At 50.6% G+C, this 13,590-nt stretch overlaps 1 protein-coding gene across 1 annotated transcript in view; it reads right to left on the bottom strand.

Annotated features, from left to right (window-relative positions):
• Nucleotides 1–1,818: 1,818 nt before the first annotated feature.
• Nucleotides 1,819–13,590, bottom strand: part of NCKIPSD (NCK interacting protein with SH3 domain) — a gene marked incomplete at both ends in the record, with an annotated part of 33,667 nt that continues 21,895 nt past the window's right edge. Inside the window, 7 exons of the mRNA XM_079540369.1 lie at nt 1,819–2,022; nt 2,584–2,756; nt 3,911–4,003; nt 5,504–5,632; nt 6,868–6,948; nt 11,871–12,009; nt 12,903–12,989. Coding sequence (XP_079396495.1) covers nt 1,819–2,022; nt 2,584–2,756; nt 3,911–4,003; nt 5,504–5,632; nt 6,868–6,948; nt 11,871–12,009; nt 12,903–12,989 — 906 coding nt within the window. The remainder of the gene's footprint in view (nt 2,023–2,583; nt 2,757–3,910; nt 4,004–5,503; nt 5,633–6,867; nt 6,949–11,870; nt 12,010–12,902; nt 12,990–13,590) is intronic.

The following is a 13,590-nucleotide window of genomic DNA, read 5'->3' as shown; positions in this document are numbered from 1 at the left end:
GAGCAGTGCCGGGATGCTCGGAGCGCTGGAGCACCTCTCACATGGGGACAGGCTGAGGGAGCTTGGCTTGTTCAGCTGGGAGAAGAGAAGGGTCCGGGGAGACCCCAGTGCAGCCTTCCAACACTTGAAGGGAGCACGAGTAGAAGCAGGAGTGAGACCGGCTTGTGACAGGGCTGGATAGCAGAGGGGGAATGGCTTTAAGCTACAAGAGGGGAAACGTAGGTTAGATGTTAGGAAGGAATTCTGTGCTCACGGCAGCGAGGCAGTGGCACGGCTGCCCAGAGCTGCGATGCCCCATCCCTGGAGGTGCTCATAGCCATAGATGGGGCCCTAGGCAGCCTGAGCTGGTGGGGGGCAACCAGCCCATAGCAGGGGGTTGCAACGAGACGATCTTTAAGGCCCCCTCCAACCACACTGCAGGGCTCATCACGGCCGGACAGAGCTGCGCTCACACAACTCCAGTTTAAGACATCTTTATTCCTCTGCATGTTACACTCAGTGTTTAAGAAAATACAGCATCCCTTTTGACATTCGTACATTTTTATACAGGAAAAATAGGTTTCTCTACGAGGGCGGTTATTAAGCTTCAGGCATTCCCAGGCCAAACCTTTCCATTCCTGAGCATGACGGTGCTCAGAGCCCAGGCCTGTGAGCAGAGCTCAGCTGTTGTCTCCTAAACCCGTACATCTGTGCCCAGTGCTTCCAGTTCCAAACGCCCATAGCTTCTACACAGGGTACTGCAGAGGAAGAGCTGGGGACAGGAGCGACCAGACTGCGCACACGGATACCTAAGGGACCCACGTTAGTGTGTGACTATCTGTAACAGGGATACAGGTTAGTCCTGTTGGCTAGAAACCTAAAGGGGATATAAATAAGGGTTCCCCACTCTCGTGCATGGTCACAAACAGCCACTGGACACCAGGCGCACGCTGCCTCACGGACAGGAGGGCAGCGAGCAGAGCTACTGCGAAGCTCAAGGCAAAAAACCCACAGGCGTTATGAACAGAGCACTGCCCACATGCAGCCCCTTTGCCTGGGGCAGTGCTGCTGTGGAGGCAGCAAGCAGCAGCTGTGGCTGCACAGGGCACTGTTTGTGCCACAGCCACGCCAAAGGCTCCTAACAGCAGCACCAAAGGGTCACAGTTCTGGGCTGCTGCAGTGTGCAAGATACTCAGATCTAAATGTCACTACAGAAAGCGGGTTGAACAAAGCAGCTGCTGCACTAAGAGCAGGACCCCGGGCGCAGTGCTGCCCCAAGCGTTAGCTGCAGGCCAGCAGGGAGGGTCAGGCTCGCAGGCGAGGCGCTGGGCGGTGAGCCACTGCCTCCCGGGGCAGCGCTGCAGCACATTGGCACGAGCAGCAGAAACAAAACAGATGTTACAAAAGCTTCTTCCAAGCACCAACAGACTCCACTTGGTCACTGCAGGGAGAGATGCACATGGAAAATAAAGTGATGCTCTAAGGCAAAGGCCTTTCACTTCAGGACGGTGGGACACCAGCGTAGCTAAACACACCCCACCTGGCTGCTGAGTCCCTCTGGGCTCTGCCCTTCCTGCTGGCTAAAAGTGCCTCCTGCTCAAGCGCTGGGAGCAAACCAAGCACCAGCACCCAGCCTGCTGTGCCCAGCGCTGCCCTCCCTGGAGCACCAGGCCCCAGGGCACCCTGCTGACACTCCTACAGGGCCGGTGAACACTGTCCAAACCTTAGGCCTCGCGCAAAGGAGGATAAGGTATGAGCTGTACTGGAAGGGAACAGGGAGAAAGTGTCAACAAGAGACGTCTTTGATCCAAGTGGTTCAAACTCGAGTCCGAGGGGCGGTTAGCTGGTACCAGGGGAGATTTCTGGGAACTCCTTATAGATCTCCAGGATGATCAGTTTGTCCATCTGGCACTGCTGCTCCTCCTCCTCCTCCCCCAGGATGCGCTGCAGGATGCCCTGCAGGTCAGAGAGGCGGTGCTGGTGCTGCAGATACGGCGTGGAGCGGATGATGGCGTGCATCAGAGACAGATACTCCATCCTCAGCTGCCAAGTGGGAGGGGAGAAAAAACAGGGCACAATGAAAAACTCAAAATGAGATAAACAAGAGTGCCAGCCTCCATTATAGCATGAGCACAGGAGCAGCTGCTGCTGCACGACCAGCCAGAGAGAACTCCAAAGGCACTGCTTTTCTGGAGGACTCATCATTAGCTATGGAGAACTGTGCTTTTCCCACACCACCTCAATAATGCTTTGATCGCTCCCAAGCATAAGCACATTCCCTGCCTCTAGCACTAATAAAACACAGGAGATCCCTCCTTCTGCTACTCACAGAGGGGCTCTTTTCCCAAAGGTCGCTGAACAGAAGGGCATAGACCACCAGAGCCTGGCAGAGCTTCCTTCAAACACCTTCCCACTGCCATGTGCCAGGCAGGATAAATCCTCCCTTCCTCCTCAGCCCCTCAGACAGATTTCAGCACTCAGAAATGTTCCGCCTGCCCCAGCACTCCACCCCTGTCTGCACCATCAAGCCCCACAGGTGAGGAGAAACACCACTGCTTTGGGACCACGCTCCCCTTCTCAGTGCCCATGGCTTTGTGTGAGCACCTTGTCTCCAGGGGAGAGATCAGCAATCTGCCGCACCAGGATGTCTATCAGGACCATCATGTCTGTGTGATAGAAGATGCTGGCTGTATCCTTGCTGGCAAAGATGTCCTGCAGGAACTTCAGCACCGAGTGCGGCGGCTGAGGCTGATGCTTGAAGATACAAACTGGATCATCTGGGGGTGGCAGAGAGATCGCATTAAGCCACACACTCCCTGCTGCCCACCTCCTTCAGTGCCAACCCCTCCATTGTTCCACACAGGTTTTGGGGAGGCGCCTGCCCCCACCTCAGCCAGTTGCTCCCTGCCCATGGCTAGCTTTTGTGCCAGCAGTCCCGAGTGCTTTGCACAAAGTCGTGTAATCAGGATGGCAGCTCTGCAGGGCACCAAGCTGAGACCAAAGTCATTAGCATTAGCATTAATCATTGTTTATATTTCACCTAACATCCTAGGTGAAAGCTCATTAGCACATTACCTCTCAGTGCCTCCCTTCCTTGCTCAACAGCCACCACTCATTTTCTCCCTGGTTTATTAAGTGTGGTCCAATGACCCCTCTGAAAAGCCCACCAGAGCCTGCATCAGAAATAAGCTTTCACCATGGAGACCAGGCTAGGACTGGAAGCAATAAAACACCTCCAAGTTTAAATTACCCATTTTGTACCCTGTTTTCTAACAAAACATGTCCCTGCAGACCACAGAAGGGGCTATGGATAGTGCAGGAGGTGGGCACAAGAGAAGCATCTTCCATTGGTTGTGGTCCTGCTACTCCTCAAAGTAAGGAAATCCTTTTGGGGAATCTAAATATGAAAAAAGCTAAACAAAGGCTTTTGGACAGGGCCAGACATAGAAGCACTGAAATGCAGGCTGCCGTCAAGCTGGTATAGCATGGAAACTGATTTGCGATCCCAAAGAGAACTGAAGCCTGAGTAAGACGAGCTGCAAGCATCACAGGGTGAGTTATTTACCAGCATATCAACAAAACAAATCTCAAGCTGCAAAGCCCCTGTGCTCCAGAAGGTATTAGAAAGCACAATGGTGGCATGCAGCGCAGGCAGAAATACCTGGCACTGCTCCGCCTGCAGTGATCTCCAGCTTTCTAACAATCTGCTGTGCACAAGCTCTGTGCATACAATGGATTTCACTCTGCCCGGAGCAGGCAGAAAGCTAACCCTCTGCTGGCCAGTCAGAAATGGGAAGCTTCACCCTAAGCAGCACATCAGCCTGAGCTGACAGCTTCTCAGCTGCCTGCAGCCCCAGCACCCCCAGCTCTTACCAAGCACCGTTCCCAGGAGCTGCACCCCCTGCCAGGCGGGTGACAGTGCTGCACTCACCTCCCCTGTTCAGCAGCAACAGCAGCTTCTCCGTGAAAGTCTTGACATTGGAGTGCTTGCTTATTGTCATCATGATCACGCTGTGCTCTGGAACTAGGGAAGAAACCTGCTCAGCACATCCCTTTGTTTGCTGAAGACAACAGTAACAAAACAAAAAAGGAAAGCAGTACAGGGCTCCCACTTCACAGCATCGCTCTGGGGAACTGCAGGGAACCAACCCATCAGGGCTACCAAAGTTTTCATGGTTTCAACCCTGAGGGCACTCAAGGCCAGGCTGGATGGGGCCCTAAGCAATGGACCTTGTGGTTGGCAACCCTGTCTGTGGCAGGGGTTGGAACTGGGAGATCTTTAAGGTACCCTCCAATCTAAGCCTCGCTATGAGTCGATGAACACGACATGTTTTAGCAGAGTTTTTGAATCGACTGCACAGCTGCAATGCAAGACAAATGAGCAGGCAGAGAAATAACAAGTCAATCCACTGGTAAGCAACCTGAGCATCATTTAACAGGTTCTTAGCATCAGAGAACAAGTCACTGCTCTCAGCTACACCCCAGGTGTGCAATGGTCCCTCAGAAACACGCTGCCTGTCACACATTATTCCCCAACTACTGCATCCAGGAACTCTATGGGTAACTGTGCAAAAGTGCAATGAATGAAAGCAGCACAGCCTATACTTAATCAGCCTCTGTGCAATCAACTTTCACATGAAATTAGAAACTTTCACACAAATTTTAATGAAGTACAACTCATAATAAGTAAATTACTAGACATGTCCTGCTGTTTTATCCTCCCCTTTCTCCACAAAGCCACGGATAAGGTCACGAAGCAGAAAAGCAGTAAATAATTAAATACAATTGGAGCAACAGGAGATTTTGCAAACTCACTCATTGTCCGAACTCACTCAGGGTTAACAAGTGGCAGGACCTTGCACTACTTCCCAGTTTTCCAACAACAAGCTTTGAAGCTCCCAGTCAGCCCTGCAGGGAATGGGCAAACGCCCTTCTCTGGGGATCACAGGCTTTGTCTATTAAGGAGCTCAGCAGAGGAGGGAGGATTGACAACGAGGGAAAGTAGGAGAGAGTGCAGCTCAGGCTAAGGATAATAATCTCAACTCCAACGTGTGAGCATTGAGTAGGGTTCAAGAAGTGCAGCTGGGTAAGCAGAAGGTTTGTGAAGACCTTCTTAAAGCAAAAACTTTTTTTTCTGGACAGATACCAAGAGATGCCCATTGAAGCATGCTCCCTTCCAAATTAGCTGTGCCTACAAGTTAGCCATACACGTGTCCTGTAGCCCAGCAGTTGCTTTGATCCAGCCAGCTTGCATGTATACACAGAAATCCACTGCACTTCATGGCTGCTGTGCTGTAGAGGGTCAGCTGGTTGGACATGGACTCTCAGCCTGATTTTCCCTCTAGAGTTTTGTACAGTATTTGAACACACAAAAGTAGAAACAGTGTGCTGCTGGAGACTGAGAGAGCTGCACAGGTTATCACAACACCATCAAGTCTCAGTGAGATTCTGCATCCCCACTCTTCATCCCCTCACTGGTCCTGACCACTGATATCCTGCCAGGGCAGCCTAGCACCAAACCGACCTGGAATATGGAGATTGAAGGCCAGAAGGACGTTGATGAACAGGTCAGGGAGTTGGTCGGTGGTGTCTGAGGGCAGCCCATCTTCAATCACATCCAGCAAGAACTGCACGAACTGAGAGTTGAGATGTTCTGCAGAAGGATAAAGACGGCACTTACATCACCAGGAAGGTACACCAAGCAATGAGGGACCACGTGAGCCACTTCTCCGTGCCTTTAGGCTTAAAGCCACTACTGGAGTGCCAGTGTTAGCCACCAGGAAGTTAACAAATGGCTTTGTGCAAGAGACAAATGGCTCAGAATTACCCACAGTTCACACAAATGCTGAATGCTCATTTCCCACTGGCTTTTTTTAAATTTATTGTTTGAGTAAACAGAATGCCAAATTCCGCTCCAGCTGCTGTTCCAGCACCACTGTCACCAATGAAGGCTTCAGGTAGGCAGAGATTTGTATTCTTGACCACTGGTCTAATCCATCTATTTAAAAAAAAAAAAAGGGTAATCATCCAGATCATTAGTAATAACCCATTCTTCAATTTAGCTATTAGGAAAGCTCAGGAGCTCATGCAAATAAGTCCACCTGCTGGAAATAATTGCCAGGGTTACATGAGGAGAGAAAAGCAGGAGATGTGAAGACTCGCTCCTCAGTCCCCACTGCACCAGCTTATACCTTGTACGTGGTTATTGGAGTGTTAAGGTGAAGCTGCTGAGGAGATAATTATAAAAATCTTCATTGCATTTCTAGGAAAGCTGAATCCAGAGCTTCCCAAGTATTGGGAACACAACACGGCAGGGGAAGAAGCGTGCAGAGAGCACTTTCTGGCTGAAGGTTGACATAAAAGAAAGGGTACGACAGGCAGAGCTGGAGCAATGCCTGCACTTCCCTCTTGACTGCAATACTCTTAGTCATCTCCACTCACATGAAGAACTTGAAATTCAAAGGCTGTGCCACCTTCTTACCAGGGAGAGCAGGGAGAGGCCACATGCAGCTGATGGATTTAGTGGACATTCATGGAGCGATCTGAGTTAGCATCAGAAAGAATGTGTCTGCGGCAAATAAGGTGAGTGCTGTAGTGCAGGGCACCAGTACAACAAAACATTTGGACGAGTATGCTGCTGAGCCACAGTGCTGGGCAAACTGCTCCTTCTGCAGCGTGGCAGAATGCTTCTGCTCCGAGCCAGATTTGTGCTGCTCTTACTGAAAACCTGGCCTCTCTGCTCTGTGTTTCCATCAGGGAGACTCCAGTGGTGAAAAGGAGGCCCTAATCTCACCCTGCTGCCATTGAGCGTGCCCCAAGCTGTCCCACAAAAGCTCCATCCCCAGGTGCCCCATGACCAGCTCTGATACACGCACAGGCTGCTCTTACCATAATGATGGTATGGAAGGGGCTCCCCCATGGAGAATATCATTGCCAGCACCAGGGCAGAGTAGCACATCTTCTGATGATCTGCAAGAGAAACCCAGAGGTTCTGCCACTGATTGTTCTGAGGGTTTGGTGCAGCACCCTCAGCTGCTAAGCCACATATTTAATACAGACACTGCACGCTGATTGCACTGCTCTTTGTTCTCGTATTTACTGAACTATCAGGGTGTTTTCCTGTTTAAGCACACGCCTTCTGCACCATGCATTGCTAAATTAATTTTAAAATAATCACAACAGAATTCTCTTTTTTTTTCTTTCCCTTCCACTTAAGAGGACGTGGGCAAACTCCACGTGAATAATGAAGAACCTCCCCTGCACAGTCCCAGGACGCAGCCCATAGTTATGCAATTACTGCACCCAGAAAAAGCATCCATCTGGCCACCCTGAAGTGCCGCCTGTTCCAACCACCGCCGCCCCCGGAGCGCTGCACTGCTCATTACCACCTCAGCTCTGCTCCACTTCTGCTACCTCAGCTCTGCCTGGAGGGATGGAAAGTCTCTGGGGAGACCACCAGGTCCCTGCTCACGGCTCGGGCCGTGCCTCTGCCCACTGCCCAGGCCACACACACCTCCACCACCAACACACCCCGCAGCCCGCCGGTCCAATGCCAGTCATGCTGGCAGCAGCTCCAAGTGAATATTCCACAGCCGGTGCCTTCCCTGAATGTTAATCAACGGATACACCTCAGTAGATTTTTACAGGGAAACAAAAGTCGCAGGATATGAGCTGTGTGATAACAAAATGCAGCCTTCGTCCAGAGCGGTGAGGCTGAAGGAAAAGCTCCCTTCCATGTATGATGCTTCCCTGGTTCCGGCTCCCCCTCCAACCCAGAAAGACTTCTCTGTGCACAAATCAATCCATTTCTAAGTGCTAGCCAGCTCAATTTGATTTTGACCACTCAGGCTGGTGCCGTCATCATTCCTAATGCTCCTGGAGTTGGCTAAAGACTTGCAGCAGTTGGCAGCTTGCAGATTTACTCTTAGCACAAGAGAAGAAATGCTAGAGAATCATTTCAGCCCAATAACCCTGAGAATCCACCTCCATCAGCAGAGGCTCTATAAACAAAGAGCATGCAGACTTTGCCAAAGCTCCACAAGATGCCTGAGCTTTGAAATAGCAAACTCTTCAGTGAAAATGTACATCATTTGGGGCCCAGCTAGAGATACTACACACTAACAAGATCACGAGTTTGTATGAGAGCAGCCTAGACAACGCGGCAGCAAAGAGAGCTCCTGTTAAACAGAGAGGGAGGACACTGAGTAACTTAAATCTAATTCATTCTTATCTAAGAAGCTCCCAGCTATAAGGTGTCAGTGATACCAAAGCTCGCTGTAATAGAAAAAGGATCTGACAGCAGCAACAGGCATCTGCACAGCCAGAACTGACAGGCAGAGGTGCTTCCAGGCACCACCACTCAGCCACTGTGGGCACGTCCCACGTCTGGCTGTGCTGTTTTCCCAACTATTCATTACAAGACCTCTTCACTTCTCCATCTGAGGCGTCTGGAGCTGATTATCAGAGGCAAGATGAGGCAGAAGGTATGGGGAGCTACTGCTCCTGTGTTCTTCACAATGCTTTCACAAACAGAACTTTTCTCTCGTTTCAATGCTCCTCGCACAACAATGATTTGAGAACCAGAAGCCAGCACTGAACATGCAGTTGTAGCAAACATAGAGGAAGAGATTAATTAGACATGGGATGGGGCGGAGGGTGGTTACGCATGTCCCTGCCCCATCTGCTGTGAACTGATGTCCATTCGTGGCAGCTGACTGCAGGCTCCACTGCTACGGATGCTGGATGGGAAGTTGCTGAAAAGATCCTGAAAGCTGAACTAGGAGCAGATCTGGATTAACTTGGTGCACTCATTCAGCACACACTCTGCAAGTGTTTGAAGCACTCCCACTGCGATAAGGCTCAGCCAAGGCTGCATTCCTTGACATGTTTGCATCATCCTGAAAAGCAGAGTCATTGTCAGCCAAAGCATGGCATTTTTTTTTCTTCCAGAGCAGCACCAGTGGCAGCAAGTGAATAAATAGCATCCAGAAAGCTCTCCTGAAGCACAGGGACTTCAGTGACATCAGACTGGTAGGTGTCACTGAAGTGGCCATGAAAGACAGAAGAGATGTGGCTGTTTGCTCACCAGCCCGTGTTCCCTCAGCACTGGTAGGAGGGCTGCTATTCTGTCTGACAGGGATTTCTCAGCAGCCACCAAAGACCTTGCTTTTCACCTCCAAACACAGCAGGGCAAAGCCAGGGCACAGGGAGCAGACACAACTGTCTGCAACTCAAGTAAAGAGTGCCTGGCAGCTGACTTGCACGTACACTGAGCTGCAACAGGGGAGAAAGTCACAATTACAGAGTGGATTATCCCCGTCTGTTTTCTTTGGAATTGTTCTGGCTAATTCTGCCTCGCTGTGCCTTATTATAAGCTCTTCTAATGCTGATAGATGCGCAGGCCAGCCGCATCAGAGAGAAGTGGCCATCCAGAAGCAATAAGACCCAAGCATCTGGCAGCAGAACTGGCCAGCAGCCAACACGCCTGCCTCAGCCCCAGGGTAAAGCTCCTTCTCATCAAAGGCACCCAGCATCCAGGCACAGAGCTTCAGCCTCGGCTGTTCCTCAGTAACAAGCCAGGAGGGATCCTGCAGAGCTGTGCAGTGGTCCCCGGTGGCTTTGTGCTGGCACCAATTGCTCTGGCCCCCGCCATCCACTGAAGGGATTAGCTACTGCATGGCATGTCATGGATCAGCTGCTATTCCCCAGTTCCTAGTACCAAAATAAGCTCAAGTCGTTCCAGTGCTGAAGGTCGTGTTTTCATGCAAGGCACTGCTTGCCATTTGGCAGTGGGACACGAAGCAGTAAGCACCAGGATGGCAGGAGGGAACTACTGATGCCCTAAGCCACCTCTGAAGGACAGACATGTCTGGATCAAGGATGGTTACCTCTGTGTAGCCCTGCTGTGAAGGCCAGGAGGACTGCACGCTGCACAGATGGAATGCTTGCAAGTGCCTGCTACAAGCTTACTGTGAGGAAGGCAGCACTGCATCATGACTTTGGAAGGCTCCTGTAAGCAAAAGGAAGAGCAGCTTTTAACCCTTTAACTGTACTGTTTGAGTGTTACCTCACAGAGGGCAAAAAGCATCTCACTTGAGAAAAATGTAAGGAAAGAAGAGACATCACAGCTGCAGGTTGGAAACCCAGGGAACGCAGCAGAGCCACTTTCCACCCATTTCAGGTGGGATGCTTTTGGGAGCCCAAAGCAGAGTCTAACACTTGTTGGGAGATGATCCAATTCAGCAGAAGTGCCACGTGGACATCAGCAAGATGTGCAGAAGTCCCCATGTCAAAGCTTGATGCTCTGCAGGCAGAGTTAGCTGTGCTGTCTGGAATGACGCAGTCCCTGGAAAGCACCCAGGACAGCAATGCAGTGACCAGGTGGGGCATGGCAAGCAGCTCTCAGAACCTGGGTCAGCCCACCCCGCCTGCATGAGGGCAGCTTGCAGAACAGAGCAGACGACTGAAATAAGTTTCAGCGTAGCACAGAAAACCTTTACCTGCAGACAATCTTTATGAATTAGTGACAGATGCATAATAAAGTTTATTTTTGGCTGCACAAAAATCAGGAATAATGTCAGAGATGCACAGTCATAGTTCCATAACCAAGTATTATTTGCTTCTCAGGCAGAAAAGAGGCTTCTCACGCATACCCAGGAAAAAACACCAACAGTGTGACAGGCTCACTGCATATAATTGATATGCTGCGGTAACACAAAGAGAAAGCTAAGCCGACATAGGCATAATGATCTCAGTCCCTTTCCACACTAACCTAACATGCATTGTGCTGCCCTCAGTGCTTTTCAGTCATCCCCCACCTACGAAATGCCCACACTGCAAAGCAAATGTGACCACAAAGCCTTCCGGAGCAGGCTTGGCTCCCAACCCACATTCCTATCCAGGCACCAGATCAGCCCTATTGCTCCTGTCCACAGCACAGATGTTCAACACAGGCTGCAGCAGCATGCTGGGGACAGGGACATCTATTATGCACATCCATGGTGGTCTTCTTGGCCATTTACTTGGCTCGCAAGCAACGGATGTGACAGTCCCCATTCTGAGCAGAAATATCCTACAGTCTCATCAACAAATTACACTTCTCCAAGAGTCCACAACACCCACAGCAAACCAGCATTACACAGGGGACAGGTAGCAAGACCACAAACACTAATATTCTGACTTCATCCAAATGGTCACTCAACAGCTACTGCAACTGTGAGCTGCGTTTAGAACAAAACAATGCACTTCCAATATCTGCTTAGGAAGAAGATATTGAACGCATCAAGCCCAAAGGCAGGAAGGCCGTTCCTGCTAACAACAGGGACAGGTCATCCTAACAAAGGAGCACAAAGTAGGAGGAACATGATGGCAAAGCCTGGGTATGGAAGGCAAGGAGCTAAGGAATGCAGGGCTGCGGCAGCTCCGCGATTTCATTAACAGCACGACCACCCCTCCTCATACACAGACAGAGAGGAGGCAATTTCCTCTGATGCAACACACATCTCATCTGTCACCAAGAAACACCTCCAAGACCTGGGATAGAACACACAGAAAAACTTCCAATAAAGGGCTGCAGAGATCTGTAGGTGCCTCCTGTCAGCATCACGAAACCGACTGGAGCAGCTCAGAACGTGCTTTAAGACCTCTCCAAGCAATGACACAGATCACTAGTGGCACGTTCAAGAACTGGAGGGCCTTGCACCACTGGACTGAAACATCCCCTCCCACGCATTCTCCATTTATAGCTGTAATAACCTGAGTAACTGTAAAAACAGGCATCCACATCCCCAGAGCACACAGAGCAGTCAAGCAGCGACAGGCCACTACGGCCGCTGTAATCCATCTCATGGGAAGATGCCCCCAGTGACCCCAGGACAGCAGCCCCAGCTCACCCTGCGTGTGAGTCTGCATGTCCCGCGCCAGCTCCATCGGCAGCACGGAGTTCACAAGCGTGGAGATGATGGCAGCATCCAGGTTGCACATGGCTCCAAAGCACTTCAGCAGCAGCAGCCTCAGCGGCACCCTGTGCTCCTGCAACAACAGTGTAATAGATCAAATGACGTGCTGCATGAGGGCTCGCTCTAAGGTGAGAGACATACCTGGGAGAAGCTCCTGCTGCTGGGACAGCTGCAGACCCTCCTAGAGTAACAGTAACCCCAGCAGCTCTGCTGCCTTCCCAACAGTGTCATAGGATGCCATTTTCCAGGTGCCATTCACAACTGGGCTGGTGCAGGTTGTGGCCTGCTGCCCACTGCTCTCAGATACAGACAGCGCCCAGCACTGAGCTCTGGGTTCAGACATAGAAATGAAAGCTGAATGCAGCGAGGCTTCTTGTGCTGTAGCTGGGGCCTGAGGGACAGGATGGGGGAAAGCCTCCAACCCCAACAGCATCCTACAACAGCCAGGCCCAGGAAGAAGCAGAACAAAGCAACACTGCATAGGCACCGAACACACAACTTCCACTTCTTCCTCTGAATACTGATTTTCTTCCTCGCTCCCAAGGCTTCTATTCACAACCTACTTTCCCAAGCAAAGCTATTTACTAATGCACAGGAGTGCATCAATTAAAAGAGGAGCAGTCCCAGCCTGTCAGCTTACCCTAGGCATCCTCAGAAATTCTTCCCCTATATATTATAGATGCTGATTCTGTTCCTCAATGGAGCCATCAAAAGCAGCAAGCTTTACCCTTCACACTGCTAGCTACTGCTTCAGAGTCTGTAGCGTTCTCTGCTCTTCCATACAGCTTGTATGAATAACGTGGCATTTCCCAGCACTCACAACAGGTATGCTACAACTCCATTGCGTTCACAGGACTGCCCTACCCAGGGGGAACATGTAACATACGTTATCACATAAACTTCCTCTTTTGCACCTTCAGGGAAATCTCAAAAAGAAGAGAAATGCAACTCATGCTGCCACCTTACCATCTGATAATATGCCACCAGGGACAGGATGGATTCAAATTCATTCTTCTTGCACATTTTCTTGCAAACTTCTGGGTCTGCATCTGTCTGGAAGCATGAATAGACAGGTCAGCCCAGCGTTGCATGATAGCAGTAAGGTGGCTGCTGCAGAGAGCTCCAGGGAGGCCAGCTGCTTGTTGGCTTCAGCAGCCACAGCCTAACCATCTCTCAAGGAAACTGAATGCAGAACAGAAACAGCTCAAGAACTGCCACATTGGAGATTTCTGCACCAAAGCTCTGCCATACAGCACGTCTTAGGCTGAAAGGATCTCAAAACCCATGACCTGAGCAGTATCTCAGTGCGAGCATCTTACATACAACAGCTCCAGTTTTCCCACAGTGAGAAGTATTGTACCTCCCACTCAGAACCCCACTACATCAGGAGGAAACGCACCAATCCACCCCCTTCTTGCCCTGCGGGCCTCACAGCAAGAAGGGAGGTCATGTGTTGAGTTAAAGAGACAATGGCATTTACTCCATAAAAAATAAATCAGTTCTGCTCATGTTAGAACTGATGAAGAGTACCAAACAGGTGCCATAACAAAGATGGTGATGGCACCTGTAGCAAAGAGACGTCACTGCACCAGATGACAGCTCCTGTGCCATTGTGTTCCCTGTACAGACAGACTTGTACATGCTTGAGAGTGCT

The sequence above is a fragment of the Tetrao urogallus genome (genome assembly GCF_951394365.1).
Source record: "Tetrao urogallus genome assembly, chromosome: 10".
In the NCBI taxonomy this organism is placed as follows: domain Eukaryota; kingdom Metazoa; phylum Chordata; class Aves; order Galliformes; family Phasianidae; genus Tetrao; species Tetrao urogallus.
The sequence above is the reverse complement of the archived record's forward strand: the minus strand, read 5'-3'. Positions and strand labels throughout refer to the sequence as shown.